Here is a 19,988-nt window from a genome sequence, read left to right as displayed (position 1 = left end):
CCAATTGTCTTGAGCCTGAAAAATGGATAGGAAGAAGGGGTGAGATTATAAAATCCCAGTGAGTAGACAGACATCATCAAAATAATCTAAAGCCGAGTAATAGAAGACAATTAAAATAATTCATCCCAACCCATATAAATAATTGGATTTCATCCAATTACTCAACATGGCTTATGCACTTTTCAAAAACTTGGCCTTTGCCAAAAATCCATTCTCGGGGATACCCCATGAAGGCATCTTACCGAGACCGCCAAGGCTGTTTATTGTCACACACACAAACACATTTCACCTCTGACAACACAGCCGTTCCTCGGCGTTTGTTGAGTCCCAGTTTCACGTGGTGGCCAGTGTGAAGTGTACTCAAATCCTACCTCGGGAGTTATCCTACGTGCCTCTCCAATCGAGGTAAGCTCAATAATTGGGAACCGTGCCCTTCTAATTAGGCTGGCCCATGGAACCCCTGTCACTGCAGTGCCCACTTTATAATCCACCAACCAATAAAATCACAATAGTATGACATGGCTCACTTAACACATTCAAGGCAAATCAAAGCAGTTCACATATTCTTGAAATCATAAAAATAACCAGTCATACCCACATTTATCATAAGCCATTTAATTTAAAATCATAGATAAACAACACAATCATAGTATAGGTCTCCAATTACTCTATTTTTGAAATCATTATTAAATTTACAAAAATTTTATAAAATTATTTTATAAAATCTCATTTTCCCATAAAACACAATAATTTTCCAATTAAACCATTTTTCCATAAAATCACACAATTAAATAAATTTACTCTAGATAATTAAGACGATAGTAAGTTTACTCACAGTTCTAGGAGTCGATATACTCTTATTTTCAGTCCGCGGGTACAGTCCTTTACCCGTATCTAATGGCTCACCACCTAGCCGTAATCCATGGCACATACTTCAATTAAATTGTGTCTAACAGTCATAAGCTATTTCAGGCTCGATATATATGCATGATATGAAATGAAAAATGCACAGGTAGCCATCTAGACCCGGTATTTACCTAAGTCGATTTTTCATCCAATAAATTGGCCAATGCGTCCAATTTCACTCCAACTTTCTCCATTTCTTTTCCAATCCCTCAATTCACCAAGCACAACTAATTAACACACAATTAGGTAAATTTATCTTCACTTTTCTTCTTGAAACTTTCGGCCATTGAAGGTTCATGGGGAAAATGGATTCTTTTCTTGTTGTTTTGTTTCTAAACATGTTTAACTAACTCTAAACACCAACATAACTCAAAATCAAACAATTCCAACATCTTTCTCTCTCCATACCCATTTTGACCAGCCATAATTTCATCATGAAAACATGTAATTTAACCATGGAAATTAAGGAAAAATGCATGGGTAAGGTAAATCACTAGCAAAATCAAAGAAATTTTACCTTTGCTTGATCAAATCCTTGAATTCCAACACTTTCTCTTTGATTTTTCTCACCTAGGGTTTGTTCTTCCTTAGTTTCTCTTCTCTTCTGGTTTGGCTGATCACTATGGGAGAAATGGGCTGATTTTTTGCCTTTTTATAAAGAAATAATAAAATAATAAAAACATGACACGTGGCATTTCCTTATTGGCTCAAATTTTAAATATTTGACTTTTAATTCTTTAATTCTCCACCACACATTTCTCATGTTTATCCATTTCCATGATGAATAAAATCCCTTGGTCTTTACAAGTGTCGGGGGTGAAAGTTTACCGATTTGCCCCCGGGGTGGCAAAATTACCATTTCACCCTTATACTCCAAATTATACCGAAATTAAAATGTTTCACTTCTAAACTTCAAATCATACTCCAATACTTAAATCATACTCCAATAAGTCAAATGGACCAAAAACAATCTTTTCTAAAAATTCTCATTTTGTCCCCAAGTGGCAAATGACCATTTTACCCCTGGATAGTGAAAATTCCGGTTTGACTCCAAATTGATCCTCGAACTCCGAATTACCATTTTGAGTCATCCATGAACTGTGAAACTCTTAATTTCACCTTAAAATTCCTATTTGAACTAGTTCGAGGCTTAATCGATGTAATGGTACCATTAGGGGCAATATCGTCTTTTAACGATTCCTCGAACTTTCTAAATCTGCAAACATTCTATTGAGCATGTAAATGACGTCATAATTATTTTATAGAACAGGGTTTGACAGATCACATGCTGTGAGACATAAGTTTAAGATATATATGCCCAAGGAAATACTCAAGAGAAGTTTTGCTCTGGATCTCGTTAAAACAAGCACTAAGTTATGTGATTATAAAAAGGAAGCTTTAAGTTGAGATTGATATCAGTGTTAATATTGAAAAATACTTACGGAGAATCTAGTTTTAATTTTTACAATTTCAAGTACAATTTATAAATTGGTTAAGGAAGAATGATGTTATGTTCATATGAAGGAGTGGAACAAAGGATGATAGAAGTTAACCCTGAAAATGAAGTCAGATAATGAAACTTTCCTAATATATTATGGAAATTGGAATTCGAAAATGCTTGAGGTATACATGATTCAAATGAGTTTGAGTCTTAAGTGACAAATCAATATCGTAATGCAAGAAAGATACAAGGTAATATAGAGGCATGAAAGATGATTAAGGACAAAAGGATGACTCTTAGGAATTGTGGTATTACATGAGATGCAATGATCAAGTTGAGATAAATCTTTGAGGCATCAATAGGATTATAAAGCATACACACATAATAGATTATAATTCAATGGAGATGACATTGTGATGAATAATATGAAGTTATACACAAGTATAATAAGAAGGTTGACATGCACTATAAGAATTATTATATTGAAACTAGGATTGGGATACAGATGAATAATGGGGGAATGTAGTCCAAGGCATGTGAACACATGGATTCCTATATATAAAGAGAGAGGTTGACATTTGAAAATGCATGTATATATGTATATATGAAATTGATAATTTTACTAACTAAAGTGAAGAATGGTTCTCAGTAATTGGGAGATTTTGAAATAATGTCCAGAGAGGTCAGTGAGCTAAAGTGTTAACGGACATGTAATGAACGATTAAAGTTATGAATGGCTTTGAAGGTAAACCTTAGATTGTTTAAGTTCTTAATGGAACTCTATTAAAAGAAGGGTATGGACTAGTATAAGATGGATGAATCAAGGTTGAGAAATTTGGTACAGAGCGAATTAATAAAATGATGATTAGGTATACATAAGCAAGTATGATATGTGATTGAAATTAGTATAATTGAGGTGAAGTTATGGTTCAAATTTAATAATGGTGATAAAGGCATGCTTAGTGTCTAGATATAAGAGATCATGGTTGTGAAAAGTATTACTGATCTGGTTCCAAAGGATGATAATTGCCATAAATAAAGCATTTAATTGAACTGAAGGTGAACAAGGTAAATAAATTGAATGTCCCCATAGAAGGAACAAGGAGTAGGATCATAGAAGAAGATTGATAACGCAACATCGACGGGAATTCGGGGACGAATTCCATTTAAGTGGGAGAGATTGAAATATCCATACTTTGATATGGTGATAAATAAAGTTGATCGAATGCAAATTAAGGTCAATTAAAATGTTTAGAAGTGATAAAAGACGAAAGGAGTAGTTTAGGATAAAATATTTTGCAAATGAGAAAATAACAATAAAATAATAATAATTTTATCGGGGGAGAATTTGTGAGATAAAAGGCGATTCAGAAGTCAAGTGAGGCATAATAAGGTATTTCGGGTACCAAGGAGACAAGATAAAATTTTTATAATAAAATAATATTTTATTAATGAAATAATATTAAAATATTAATATTTAGCCGAATGTCGAAATCTGTCACGACCCGGAACCTCCCTCAGGCCCATGACAATCGCCGCGACGTCCCGATTGACACTCATTATCCGGAATGCCAACCGGAACCCCGCAAGGCTTACATATCAGTTTCTTTCCTTTCCTGTGAGCAATCATTGTTAAATATCGAGTTTTTAGAGAATATTTACTATTTTAGATCAAAAACAATCAAAATAAAATTTTCGCCACACAGGGGTATTTTGGTCATTTTTTTCTCAAAAATTTCAAAACTGGCTAAAACGTAATATACAAGTACAAAATACATAATTCATATTCAAAATGAGTTTAAAAGTCAAAAATCTTCATTTAAAACGAAATTACGGTTATTTGAATATAATAAGAAAATAAAAGAAATATTAAGGGAAATATTTTATTTTCTTCTAAAACAATATTTATAGAGTTATACGTGAATAATTTTTATAGCGTAAAAGCTAAATAAATTTATACATACTGAAATACAGTAAACCAAAATATTTAATTTAATTTACAATAACAAGAAGGCCCTCGAATAAACAAAAGTAAAGAGGACTGTGAACCTACGATTTGAAAAATGCAGATCCAATGGTAGTCCTCGATGAGATCAGCTATCTACAGTCTATACTGAACCTGAAATGGGTGGAAAGGAGTTGGGTGAGATTTTGCAATCCCAATGAGTAAACAGACATTATCATAAATATCTAAAGGCGAGTAAAATGGAGGCAAGTTTAAACAACAAATTTCAACCCATTTCATAATGTTTTCAATTTATTTCTTAAACCATAAAATATTTGTAATTTACCAAAACAATTGTTAAGGCTTATGTCTTTTATTAAAACAAGGCTCAAGCCAAAACTAATCCTCGGGGATACCTTGGCCGAGGCATCTAACCGAGTCCGCCAAGGGTGTTAAAATATTCACACGTGAAACACATTTTTATTTTTAAAAACCAGTCGTTCCTTGGCGTTGGCCGAGTTACACATTCACGTGGGGGTTCGACGTGAAGTGAGCTCTAATACTACCCCAGGAGTTACCCTCCTCGCCTCTACAACCGGAGTAACTATATAACTGGGTTTACCGTGCCCCTCTAATAGGCAGTTCACGAAAACCCGTCACTGCAGTGACTAACCCACCAATTTTAATAAAATTTCGACAATATAACGTGGCTTTTATTTATTTATCCAGCCTGCATAGTAAAACAACTTACATAAATTTTCCAATGCATTCACAAAATATAGCCACATATACTCATTTCTCATAAGCCATTCCTAGGAAAATATATATTTTTCAAGTCAATTTGTAGCCTCCAATTACTCAATTTCATAATCAATACAATATATTTTTATTTGTCACATTTATTCCTAAAACATCAAAAATCTCGTTTTAATCTCGTTCTCATTTCATAAAATACATAAAGGGCATTTAAAATAAACTCTAGATAATTTACAATAATAATAAGTTTACTCACCGTTTGTACAAACTAAAAGCTTTCTAAGCGCCCCGATCACTACTCGTCGGGTACGACTTCTTTGCCTTTTCCGAAAGGCTCTCCTCCTAGGCACATTACAAAAATTTACACAATTCATCACATTGATGCTAAACCACTATATAATTAACTTAAATCCTATACTAATGCATGGTATGAAATGCAATAGCCTAAAACGGCTTAAACGCGATATTAACCTATTTTTGGCACTTTGCCCGATAAATTGCTAACGCGCTCCATTTTAGCTCTAAATCATCCCATTCTCTCTCCAACATTTCTAACCATTAAATATCAGCCAATAACCTTCTAAAAACAAAAAAATCAGCTCACTCCCTTCCTTGGAAAATTCAGCCAAAAATGGGACATTAACTCGGTAAATTTTCTACTTTGTTTTTCTATCACGTTTAATCGTTTTTCATCATTTCTCTTCATTTTCCTTAGAATAAAATCAATTCATCATCATTGTACAGCATTGAGCATCCAGCCAAGAGTGGGTATTGTGAAAATTTACTGATTTCTTGCCCAATTTAATTTCTAAACACATTTAACTAACTAAAACTATCAATTTAACTAAAAATCAAAACCTAAAAATTTCAGTTTCTCTCTCCTAGAATTTCGTCCAGCCCTTGATATCACTTTTTGATCTCTCTCCTCAAGCATGCTAAATGGAAATAAAGGCATAGGAAAGGTAGAAATCAAGCTAAAATCGAAAAATCTTACCGTTAGACGCGTAAACGGTCGAAAATCGTGAATTTCCCTTTGAATTTTCTTGTTTCTCTTTGGTTTTTCTTTTTTTCTTCCTTTCCTCTCTATTTCCTCTCTTGTTCTTCCTTATGGCCGGCCAGCACTCAAAATTTGGGTTTAAATGGGCTGACTTTTCATTAAAATAATATTATTTCATTAAAAAATGCCACATGTCACTTTCCCATTGGCCCATTTTTAAAATTTCATCCATTTGTTTCCAAATTTTCACCATACACTTGTCTCATATATTCATAGCTTAGATAAAATTCTCAGACTCATCCAAAGTCTCGGTGGAGTAATTTTTGCAATTTACACTTTTACCGCCGTAAAAGTCAAAAATTACATTTTTACCCCAAAAATTGAAAAATTGCCCATAGACATATTTTTCACCCCTTATACTCATACCATTCTCCAATTTGTCAAATTTGATCTAAATTCTCTCAAAATCTCAAATTTTGTCCGTGGGTGGCAACATTATGATTTTGCCCCTACACTCCAAAAATCACCAGAATTAAACTTTTTCACTTCCTATCATTAAATTATACTCCAAATAGTTAATCTTGGTCAAAAATTTCACTCCATGATCAAATTATTATCTTAGGTGGTAAAATGACGATTTTGCCCTTTAATATCAAAATTTCTAATTTTACCCCAAATGAACCCTCGAACTCCGAACAATCATTTTTAGTCATTCCTGGACTATAAAATATTAAATTTCATCATACAATTCCTATTTGAACTAGTTCGAGGTTAAATCAATTTAAGTGTACCGTTAGGTACAATATCGGGTTTCGTCTATTCTTAGGTGCTTTTCTAGCGTAATAACATGCTACTCAATGCATGTATGTCATGACATGTATTTATAGGGTCGGGTTTTACAATTCTACCCCCCTTAAAATAAAATTTTGACCTCAAAATTTCACTTACCAGATTCGATAAATAGATGCGGGTATTGGTTCCTCATCTGATGCTCTACTTCCCATGTCATTTCCGCCATTCGAGCACTTTTCCACAACACTTTGACCATTGAAATACTCTTGTTTCTCAGTACTCGATCCTTTCGATCCAAGATACTCACAGGTTATACCTCGAACTTCAAATCGTCATGCAACTCGATTGGAGGTGCTTCGAGGACGTGAGAGGGATCTGGTACATATTTCTTAAGCATGGAGACATGGAAAACGTTGTGGATCCGATCTAACTCCGGAGGTAATTCTAACCGATAAGCCACTCGTCCAATCCTTTCAATGATTCGGAATGGTCCAATATATCTCGGGTTGAGCTTTCCCCTCTTCGCAAATCGAATCACACCTTTCATTATCCAATAAAACACCATAATTTATCATGATAGTATAATCAATAAGATTTAATACTTCAAAGTATTCAAATTATTACCTTTCCAAGGAGAAACCTTAAGAAAAACTTTATCATCGATCTCAAACTCCAAGTCTTTTCTCCGTTTATCTGCATAGCTCTTCTGCCTATCCTGGGCTACCTTTAGCCTCTCTCGTATAACCTTGATCTTGTCATTAGTTAGCTCGATCAATTCCACACTCACTAACTTCCTTTCACCTACTTCATCCCAACAAAGTGGAGTACGACATTTTCTTCCATATAAAGCTTCGTACGGTGCCATACCAATGCTAGACTGAAAGCTATTGTTGTAAGCAAATTCCACCAATGACAAATGTCTGTCCCAACTCCCAATAAAGTCAATGACACAAGCCCGTAACATATCCTCCAAGGTCTGGATAGTCCTCTCTGACTGACCATCCGTTTGTGGGTGAAAAGCAGTGCTAAATTTCAATTTGGTTCCGAGAGCTTCTTGAAATTTTGGCCAGAATCGAGAAGTGAATCGAGGATCTCGGTCTGACACTATAGAAACGGGAACTCCATGTAGCCTCACAATCTCATCTATATAGAGCTGAGCCAGCTTCTCAATAGAGTATGTACTATGGACAGCTAAAAAATGAGCGGACTTAGTCAACCGATCTACGATCACCCAGATCGCATCCTTTCCCCTCTGTGTCCGCGGCAATCCCAAAACAAAATCCATAGTTACATGCTCTCATTTCCACTCGGGAACAGGTAAAGACTGAAGTGTACCTGCTGGCCTCTGATGCTCCGCCTTAACTTGCTGACATACGAAACACTTTGCTACGAATTCTGTTACGTCTCGCTTCATACCCGGCCACCAATAATTCTCCCTGATAGTCCTATACATCTTGGTGCTTCCGGGATGCAATGCATAGGCAGATGAATGGGCTTCTTCCATGATCGCTTGTCTCAACTGGTTTCCCTCAGGAACACAAACTCGATCTTTAAACATCAAGACGTTATCCTCTCCAAATCTGAACTCAATGACTCCCCCATCGGTCAGTTTTTGAATTTCTTTTCTTAACTCATCATCAGACCTCTGAATGTCCTTGATCTGATTAAGTAACGAAGGTCGCACAATGAAGTTTGCCAATAAGGATCCATCCTCACCATTTCTCAACTGGACCCCAAGAGATTTCATCTCTATTAATGCTGAAAAATAACAACTCTGAAGTGCTGCTAAAGACGATGAAGACTTACGACTTAAGGCATCAGCTACAACGTTCGCCTTCCCCGGATGATAGTCTATCACCAAGTCATAATCTTTTATCAACTCCAACCATCGCCTTTGCCTCAAATTAAGCTCCTTTTGGGTGAGCAAATATTTTAAACTCTTATGATCCGTAAATATCCGACAATGCTCACCATACAAGTAATGCCTCCAGATTTTTAAAGCAAACACCACTGCTGCTAACTCTAAATCATGGGTAGGGTAATTTGCTTCATGCCTCTTTAGCTGTCTAGAAGCATAAGCCACAACTTTTTCATCCTGCATCAATACGCACCCCAACCCCAACTTTGAAGCATCACTATATACTACAAATCCCTTACCATTAACAGGAAGTGTTAAAACGGGAGCGGAGGTTAACCGGTTCTTTAGCTCCTGAAATCGATTCTCACAAACATCATCCCACACAAACTTAACTCCCTTACGAGTTAGACGGGTCAAAGGAGCTGCTATTAAGGAAAACCCCTGAACAAACCTCCGATAATAACCGGCTAATCCGAGGAAACTACGAATCTCCGTCACTGTCTTAGGTTGCTCCCATTGTAAAATTGCCTTTATCTTCTTGGGATCAACATATATTCCAGTTCTCGATACTACGTGTCCCAAGAATACCACTTCCTGTAACCAAAACTCACACTTCGAAAACTTTGCATACAATTGTCTTTCCCGCAAAGTTTGTAATACTATACGCAAGTGGGCAGCGTGCTCATCATTATCTCTCGAGTAAATCAGTATGTCATCAATGAACACAATAACAAACTTGTCCAGGTAAGGGTGGAACACCCTATTCATGAGATCCATAAAAGCTGCCAGTGCGTTAGTTAACCCGGAAGGCATGACCAAGAACTCATAATGACCGTACCGAGTCCTGAACGCTGTCTTGGGTACATCCTGTTCTTTAATCCTCAACTGATGATACCCAGACCTTAGATCAACCTTGGAAAACACTGTAGCTCCCTGTAATTGATCGAAAAGATCATCAATCCTCGGTAACGGATACTTGTTCTTAATGGTCATTCTGTTAAGCTGTCGGTAATCGATACATAATCGAAGTGTACCGTCTTTCTTTTCACAAATAAAACCGGTGCTCCCCATGGAGATATACTAGGGCGTATAAAACCCTTGTCCACCAACTCTTGCAATTGTACTTTCAACTCCTTCAACTTTGCCGGAGCCATTCTATATGGAGGGATAGAAATAGGTGCGGTACCCGGAAGTAAATCAATAGGGAACTCAAGCTCTCGATCAGGAGGCAATCCCGATAAATCATCAGGAAATACATCAGGAAACTCACTTACTATCGGGACATCCTCTAACTTAGGTTCCCCATTTGAAGTATCAATCACGTATGCCAAATAAGCCGGATACCCTTTTTGCACTAATTTCGAAGCTTTGATGGCCGAGATTACACAAGACGATAATACTCGACGTTTCCCTACAAACACAATCTCTTCTCCCTCCGAATTTCGAAGAACAACTTCCTTTCGGAAACAATCCACGTTCGCCCGATGTGCAGTTAACCAGTCCATGCCCAATATTAGATCAAAATCCAGGATCTCTAGAGGAATTAAGTCACCCCTAAATTCTTCCTCGCCTACCCTTACCCCACAATCTCTATAACAACTGTTTCTAACTAGTTTTTCTCCTAAAGGGGTGTGAATTACAATTTCTTCCTCTAATGGTGACAAGTTTTTATCAGCAATTGATGCAAATGTGGTGCTCACATAAGACCTATCTGAGCCAGAATCTATCAAAACATAAGCATCTTTATCAAATAAAGACATAGTACCTGTCACTGCTCCAGGTCGGACTTGTGCCTCATCTTTCGTCATAGCGAAAACTCTTGTCGAGGTACGAGTCTGTGGTCTCGAAGGTGGATGTGCCGGGGTATTACTCTCCACACCGGACCGTATGGCCACTCCTTGTCTCGGTGGCAACCCAGAAGAATCTCTCCTCTGTATATCAGTGCGAGCTGGTGAAGATGATGCAACTACCGTGGCTCGTCCTAACCGTGGGCAATTACTCCTAATATGACCCGTCTGTCCACATTGGAAACATCTTGTTGGCTCTCTACATAGCCCACTATGATAATTCCCACAATTTCTGCATCTGTCAAAACCTTCGAAACTCTTCCCAGAACCAGTCATAGCAGATCTGCTAAACCTCGAAGGTCTCTGTTGTGATGGTGGAAATGGAGGTCGAGGAGATGTCACGGAAACAGAAGTAGTGCTCCCTGAAGTCGTTGAGTCCTTGCCTCTTTTTACTGGCTGACTAGAAGACATACCAGGATTCCTCCTTTTTGCAAACTCAATCCGAATCCTCCTATTCTCAGTCGCGAGCTTCTCAGCCCGTAAAGCCATCTGTACCACCTCCTTATGTGGCTCCCTACCAGTCACTGTCATTCGCTCTCTAATCTCATTACGGAGCCCTTCCTCGAAATAGCTGGCCTGATCCTGCTCAGATTTCACCAGATCCGGCACATATAACATCAACTCGTTAAAACGAGTCTCGTACTCCTCTACAGTTAGATTTCCCTGTTTCAAACTCAGAAATTCTCTCTTCTTTTCTTTCTGATGGAAATAAGTGAAATACTGACCATCGAATTCCCTGAGAAAATCAGACCATGTCTGAGGAGTAGCGGAACGGGACTTCACCGAATTCCACCAAGTACGAGCCCTCTTCTCTAATAATCTCGTAGCCACCATCAGCTTCATGTCGTCGTCTAATCTCATATCAGAGAGAGTATCTGAAACCTGATTAATCCAGTCCTTTGCCACCGTGGCATCCAACTCACCCGTGAAAGATACACAACCCAATTGCCTAGCCTCCTTTAGCTTCTTGGAAATGGATACATCCTGTACTGGTGGTGGAACTAAAGGAGTAGTTGGAGGCACTACAGGTGGAACTTGACCAGTCTGAGCTTGACCAGCCATTGCTGCAAAGAAAGCTGCCAATGCTTGTGCTGCCTCAGTAGGCATGGCGGGAATACCCGTAGGTGGCTGAGGAGATGGAGGATGTGGAGGACTATCGGCCTGCTCAGCAGCAGGTGCTGCCCGAAGGGTAGATGCAGCTGATTCCTCCTCTACTGTATTTGGCTGATGACGTTGGGAACGACCTCTTCCCCTCCCAATCGATCTAGTGAGAGGTGGGCGTCCACGTCGAGGAGGCATAATAATCTATAAGAGAAAACGAGCAAGCTTAGGGAACCTTAGGCTCTATATGAAAATGCATGCATTCTATTCAACCTAACCTAACTTAACTTAATTCGGGGCCACACTGATATTGTAAATTTTTAAAACAACTTTAAAACTAAAAACTTTGATCTTTAAAACCAAAAGCTCTGATACCAATCGAATTGTCATGACCCGGAACCTCCCTCAGGCCCATGACAATCGCCGCGACGTCCCGATTGACACTCATTATCCGGAATGCCAACCGGAACCCCGCAAGGCTTACATATCAGTTTCTTTCCTTTCCTGTGAGCAATCATTGTTAAATATCGAGTTTTTAGAGAATATTTACTATTTTAGATAAAAAACAATCAAAATAAAATTTTCGCCACACAGGGGTATTTTGGTCATTTTTTTCTAAAAAATTTCAAAACTGGCTAAAACGTAATATACAAGTACAAAATACATAATTCATATTCAAAATGAGTTTAAAAGTCAAAAATCTTCATTTAAAACGAAATTACGGTTATTTGAATATAATAAGAAAATAAAAGAAATATTAAGGGAAATATTCTATTTTCTTCTAAAACAATATTTATAGAGTTATACGTGAATAATTTTTATAGCGTAAAAGCTAAATAAATTTATACATACTGAAATACAGTAAGCCAAAATATTTAATTTAATTTACAATAACAAGAAGGCCCCCGAATAAACAAAAGTAAAGAGGACTGTGAACCTACGATTTGGAAAATGCAGATCCAATGGTAGTCCTCGATGAGATCAGCTATCTACAGTCTATACTGAACCTGAAATGGGTGGAAAGGAGTTGGGTGAGATTTTGCAATCCCAATGAGTAAACAGACATTATCATAAATATCTAAAGGCGAGTAAAATGGAGGCAAGTTTAAACAACAAATTTCAACCCATTTCATAATGTTTTCAATTTATTTCTTAAACCATAAAATATTTGTAATTTACCAAAACAATTGTTAAGGCTTATGTCTTTTATTAAAACAAGGCTCAAGCCAAAACTAATCCTCGGGGATACCTTGGCCGAGGCATCTAACCGAGTCCGTCAAGGGTGTTAAAATATTCACACGTGAAACACATTTTATTTTTAAAAACCAGCCGTTCCTTGGCGTTGGCCGAGTTACACATTCACGTGGGGGTTCGACGTGAAGTGAGCTCTAATACTACCCTAGGAGTTACCCTCCTCGCCTGTACAACCGGAGTAACTATATAACTGAGTTTACCGTGCCCCTCTAATAGGCAGTCCACGAAAACCCGTCACTGCAGTGACTAACCCACCAATTTTAATAAAATTTCGACAATATAACGTGGCTTTTATTTATTTATCCAGCCTGCATAGTAAAACAACTTACATAAATTTTCCAATGCATTCACAAAATATAGCCACATATACTCATTTCTCATAAGCCATTCCTAGGAAAATATATATTTTTCAAGTCAATTTGTAGCCTCCAATTACTCAATTTCATAATCAATACAATATATTTTTATTTGTCACATTTATTCCTAAAACATCAAAAATCTTGTTTTAATCTCGTTCTCATTTCATAAAATACATAAAGGGCATTTAAAATAAACTCTAGATAATTTACAATAATAATAAGTTTACTCACCGTTTGTACAAACTAAAAGCTTTCTAAGCGCCCGATCACTACTCTTCGGGTACGACTTCTTTGCCTTTTCCGAAAGGCTCTCCTCCTAGGCACATTACAAAAATTTACACAATTCATCACATTGATGCTAAACCACTATATAATTAACTTAAATCCTATACTAATGCATGGTATGAAATGCAATAGCCTAAAACGGCTTAAACGCGATATTAACCTATTTTTGGCACTTTGCCCGATAAATTGCTAACGCGCTCCATTTTAGCTCTAAATCATCCCATTCTCTCTCCAACATTTCTAACCATTAAATATCAGCCAATAACCTTCTAAAAACAACAAAATCAGCTCACTCCCTTCCTTGGAAAATTCAGCCAAAAATGGGACATTAACTCGGTAAATTTTCTACTTTGTTTTTCTATCACGTTTAATCGTTTTTCATCATTTCTCTTCATTTTCCTTAGAATAAAATCAATTCATTATCATTGTACAGCATTGAGCATCCAGCCAAGAGTGGGTATTGTGAAAATTTACTGATTTCTTGCCCAATTTAATTTCTAAACACATTTAACTAACTAAAACTATCAATTTAACTAAAAATCAAAACCTAAAAATTTCAATTTCTCTCTCCTAGAATTTCGTCCAGCCCTTGATATCACTTTTTGATCTCTCTCCTCAAGCATGCTAAATGGAAATAAAGGCATAGGAAAGGTAGAAATCAAGCTAAAATCGAAAAATCTTACCGTTAGACGCGTAAACGGTCGAAAATCGTGAATTTCCCTTTGAATTTTCTTGTTTCTCTTTGGTTTTTCTTTTTTTCTTCCTTTCCTCTCTATTTCCTCTCTTGTTCTTCCTTATGGCCGGCCAGCACTCAAAATTTGGGTTTAAATGGGCTGACTTTTCATTAAAATAATATTATTTCATTAAAAAATGCCACATGTCACTTTCCCATTGGCCCATTTTTAAAATTTCATCCATTTGTTTCCAAATTTTCACCATACACTTGTCTCATATATTCATAGCTTAGATAAAATTCTCAGACTCATCCAAAGTCTCGGTGGAGTAATTTTTGTAATTTACACTTTTGCCCCCGTAAAAGTCAAAAATTACATTTTTACCCCAAAAATTGAAAAATTGCCCATAGACATATTTTTCACCCCTTATACTCATACCATTCTCCAATTTGTTAAATTTGATCTAAATTCTCTCAAAATCTCAAATTTTGTCCGTGGGTGGCAACATTATGATTTTGCCCCTACACTCCAAAAATCACCAGAATTAAACTTTTTCACTTCCTATCATTAAATTATACTCCATATAGTTAATCTTGGTCAAAAATTTCACTCCATGATCAAATTATTATCTTAGGTGGCAAAATGACGATTTTTCCCTTGAATATCAAAATTTCTAATTTTACCCCAAATGAACCCTCGAACTCCGAACAATCATTTTTAGTCATTCCTGGACTATAAAATATTAAATTTCATCATACAATTCCTATTTGAACTAGTTCGAGGTTAAATCAATTTAAGTGTACCGTTAGGTACAATATCGGGTTTCGTCTATTCTTAGGTGCTTTTCTAGCGTAATAACATGCTACTCAATGCATGTATGTCATGACATGTATTTATAGGGTCGGGTTTTACAAAATCAGTCAAGAAGAAGTATCATATGGTTGATCCAAGTGGGGGAGAAGATGACAAGCCTGACTTTATAAAAAAATATTTGTCATGACATACATGTGATGGATAGCATGTTTGCATGCTAGGAGAGTCCCGAAAAATTTACAAAAGTCGGTATTGTACCTAGGGGTACAATAAAGTTGATTTAAGCCTCGAAATAGATCAAATAGAGAATTTACAATGAAATTAAGAATTTTAAAGTCCCAGAATAGTTTAATATGGTGATTCGGAGTTCGAGGATCAATTTGGAGTCAAACCGAAATTTTCACTATCTAGGGGCAAAACGGTCACTTGCCACCTGGGGACAAAATAGGAATTTTAGAAAAGATGTTTTTGGCCCCATTAGACTTATTGGAGTATAATTTGACTTATTGGAGTAAGATTTGAGGTTTAGAAGTGAAAAATTTTAATTTCGGTATAATTTGGAGTAAAAGGGTAAAATGGTAATTTTGCGACCCTAGGGGCAAAATTATAATTTTCCACCACCAAGACATTTTTCCAGCACATGGTCTTCCTTTATCCTCATTTTGACCATTGACTAATTGTGTGGTGGAGATAAAAAGGATTAAAATTTTAAAATTTTAAAAATAGACCAATAAGAAAATGACATGTGTCATACCTTTATTATTTTATTATTTCTTATTAAAAAGGCATAAAATCAGCCCATTTTCTTCATATGGCCGGCCAAGCAAGGAAGAGAGAGAAAAAGAGGAAGAACAAAGGGAAAAACAAGAAAACCTAGGTGGAAAATTCAAAGAAAAAGTGAAGAAATCAAGGAAACAAGCTAGGTAAGTTAGAATTTCTTTAGTTCTCCTTGATACCTAGCTTACCCATGCTTTTGTTCTTGATTTTCATGGTTGAATATTGAGTTATTATGATGAATTCAATTCTGAAAAATGGGTTAGAAGAGACAAAGTTGTTAGATTAATTTGATTTTAAGTTATGTTAGTGTTTTAAGTTAGTTTAGCATATTTAGAAACAAAACAAGAAAAGAACTTATTTTCTCCCACAATCATTAATGGCCGAATTTATCATGTGTTGAGTGAGGATGAATTTGATTTTCATTCTAGGAGAATTGGTTAAGAAATGATGAATTATAAGCCTAGAAAAATAATGGAAATTTTCGGAGCAAAAATACGATTTTTACCCACTAGGGGTATTTTCATAATTTACTATCGAGACTGATAAATTAAATCTCATTCACAGTCATGGAGGTAATTTAGTTATAATTGGAGTGTAGAAAGTGAGAAGAATTGATTTGGAGTTAATTGGAGATAATAGGCCGAATTAGGTCAACACCGCATTTAAGCGATAGTCGGATAAGTTGTATATCATATCATGCATATATACCGAGCCTGAATTGATTTTATAATGGTCAAGCATTAATGTGATGAATTATGTATTGTACATTGTGGATAGGTGGTGAGCAAAGTACACTGGTAAAAGTACAAAAATTGTGCTTGGAGACTGGGATTAGGAGTACATCGACTCCTAGAACTGTGAGTGAACTTATTATCGTCTTAATTATCTAGAGTAGTTTTATACAACTGTGTGATTTTATGGAAAATGGGTTTAAATGGTAAATTGCTATGTTTTAAGAGAAATTATAATTTTATAAAATGATTTTATAAATTTTCTAGAAAATCGAATATTGGTTTTGAAAATAGAGTAATTGGAGACTGCTAGTTTGTGTTGCAAATTTATGGTTTTGAATTGAATGGCTTATGATAATAAATGAGCATGAATGGCTAAACTGATTTTGGTGTTAGAATTATTTATACTGTGTACTCAGCCTTGAGAGGCTAGGTTGCAATAAATTGCCATGTCATGCTAGAATGAATTTTATTGATTGGTGGATCATATATTAATTATTTACTGCAGAGGGGGTTCCGTGGATCAGCCTATTAGAGGGGCACGGTAAACTCCATTATATTATTACCTCGAACGGAGAGGCGCGTAGGGTATCTCCTAGGGTAAAGCTTAGGGTTCACTTCACGTCAAACCACCACGTGAAGGGGAACTCAGCCAACGCCAAGGAACGACTGTATTTTTCTCAAACTAAAAATATATTTTAAGTGTATATAAAATTTTAACAGCCTTAGCTGACTCGGTTGGATGCGCTGCTCAAGGTATCACCGAGTATGAGTTTTGGCACGAGCCAAAGTTTTAAGAAATTCATAAGCCAAGTTGATTACTCGATTTTTATGGATTGATTTTATTTGGTTGAAATGAGTTGAAAGGTAATGAAATTATAGTATGATGACTTATTTTAATTGTCTCCATTTACTCGACTTTAGATAGTTTAGATGGTATCTGTTTACTCACTGGGATTTTATAATCTCACCACTCTCATTTCCTCACATTTCAGGCTCGGGGAATTCCATAGTTAGCTGACTTTGACAAAGACCTTCATTTGGACTCGAATCGGTAAAAGCTGTAGGTTTCCAGCTTCCGATGCATTTTGGATAAATGTGGGCCCACGTGTCACTATAAAGAAATTTTATGCTTTGGTTATTTGCTTTATAGTATATATGAATATAATTATCTTCTACGCTATAAGAATTATGTACCGATAGTTTTATGAAAATTATTTTACAAGAAAATAGTTTATTTTATTGAATATTTTTATTATATTCAAATGGTCAATTTTTCACTTCAAATGAACGTTTTAGATACTTAATTTTTTTTAAATCATTAAATATATATTTTCGGCTTACCTACTACATTTTTAGCAAGTTTTGAGGTTTTCGACAAAAATGACAAAAATGCCCATGTGAGGAAAAAAAAATATGTTATGTTATGATTTGGAAATGATTTGTAATCCTTCGTATTTTGATTATTTGATAACTATTGCTCACCGGGGAAGTGCGAAAGCTGATACGAGGGCCTTACGAGGTTTCGATCGACATTCAGGGTGAAGAATGTTTGTCGAGGTTTCGCAGCGGTTGTCACGGGTTCGATGAGGAGTTTCGGGTCGTGACACATATGGAATTTTTCCTTGAATCAAATTGTCTCCTAAGTCCAAGGTCTCCAAGTTGGACATGTTGGCAAGAGTTTGAGGAATTGTACCTGTGAAATTATTGTTGCTAAGAACCAAATATTTAACTTTATGTAAAGCTCCAAACCATAAAGGAATCTCCCCATTAAAAGTATTGTAACTCAGATCAATGAGTTTCAAGCGACGCAACTTGGCCAATTCTTTGGGTAAATAGCCATGAAAATTGTTGCCGCTCAGGTTAACTGAGACTAGGAATGAGAGATTTCCTAGGTGTGGAGCAATACTTCCCTTAAGACCCATGTTTGAAAGATCCACGACAGAGACTCTTCCATGGCGGGCACTGCAAGAAATACCAACCCGATGGCAGACTGAGCTAGTTTTGGACCAATTTCTGGCCAAAACATCGTGATGATCAAGGATTTGATTCTTAAATTCAAGAAGCGTAAACCGATCTGTGTTGAGATTGCTCATAGTCATACTCCTAGTAAAGCCAATTATGAAACATTGTATCAGCAATATCCAAAGAAAATGGAATTTGATATTGCCCATGTGTGTGGGACGTATATCAATTATCAAGCAAAGAGTAAGATAAAAGAAACTTAAATTTGATAGAAGGGTAATTAGAAAGGAACATAAGCATTGCTTAAATAGGTTCCAACTTTTCCGCATTCAAGGGACTCAACCCATAGTAACTCTTAGTGAGAAAAGAGTACTTCAATATTTCATTGGCTCAAAAGAAAAAAAAAAAAAAGACAGGATTCCATAACAACTTGGGTTTGTTCATTTATTTCTTAATTCTACCACATAAAAATATTTGAAGAGACATTTTAATAGTTATGTTAATAATCTAAAATAATTTTCACTCTTTCATCCTCATTTTCTTTAGTTTTCATTCTTTGGACTTTTATACTGACAAAATGTTCGTGAAAATAATTTTATAAAATAATTTTCTCTAAATTATAGAAAAAAAAGATTGTTTTTATGAAGAAAATGAAAAATTAATTGAAGATGTTGTTTGTCTTTTTGGTATAAAAATCGCTAAAAAACTTTAAAATTTTTTAATTAAATTTAAAACATTCTTATTCACTCGTGCACTAATAAATTAAATGATAAAAAATATATGATATTTTTAATTGATAAAAGAAAATTGAAAAGCCTAACTCTACTATGAGAAAACATATGTTAAAAAATTAGTCATGTGAATAAAGACATAATGTTTTTTTTTCCATACATCAAATTATCTAGTTTTTTTCTCTTCCGTCCTTTTTCATATTCATATCTAGTTTTGTTTATAGATTCTACGATTACTTTATTGATTTGTAGTGCGTCATTCTTTTATGATGGAGATAGAATTTATTGCCGCATGGGGCATAATTTTCTCCTTGTGGACTGTACGATTAATAAAGGAAAGATATGATGCATGATTTAATCATGAATTTTTGTTTAATTATTTTGAATTATAAATGAAAGTCTATGAGATCATGAATTTGGTGCGGCCCGAAATGGGGCATAGAATGGCTCAGACGTAAGCCAGTAATAAGGCATGACTTCATAAGGAGCAACATTAATTTTTTTCCTTTTCTTTACAGGCTTTTAATAGGTCACTTTCACATCTTTTGTCATCATCCTCTTTAAATTGTTATGATATAAAAATTATTTCATAATATAATATTGAAATTAAACACTGAGTAGATTTTATTAATTTGAACCTTTTGTAAAATAGAGATATGATTTTATAAGTATTTTGCATAGTTAAAAGTTAAAAAAATAAATAATTAAAAAAAATATAAAATTGACACAATTAAATAACATGCTTCTTGAATAAAA

At 35.5% G+C, this 19,988-nt stretch overlaps 1 protein-coding gene across 1 annotated transcript in view; it reads right to left on the bottom strand.

The window, feature by feature from the left end:
- Positions 1 to 18,466, bottom strand: part of LOC108663856 (uncharacterized) — a 58,942-nt gene extending 40,476 nt beyond the window's left edge. The window contains exons 1-2 of the mRNA XM_088808886.1: positions 18,147 to 18,466; positions 14,774 to 14,776 (exon numbers count right to left, since the gene is read on the bottom strand). Coding sequence (XP_088665012.1) covers positions 14,774 to 14,776; positions 18,147 to 18,461 — 318 coding nt within the window. The 5' untranslated portion in view covers positions 18,462 to 18,466. The remainder of the gene's footprint in view (positions 1 to 14,773; positions 14,777 to 18,146) is intronic.
- Between the last annotated feature and the right edge of the window lie 1,522 nt (positions 18,467 to 19,988).

This window comes from Theobroma cacao, chromosome 8 (assembly GCF_053813885.1).
Source record: "Theobroma cacao isolate CCN51 chromosome 8, ASM5381388v1, whole genome shotgun sequence".
Lineage (NCBI taxonomy): Eukaryota > Viridiplantae > Streptophyta > Magnoliopsida > Malvales > Malvaceae > Theobroma > Theobroma cacao.
The sequence above is the reverse complement of the archived record's forward strand: the minus strand, read 5'-3'. Positions and strand labels throughout refer to the sequence as shown.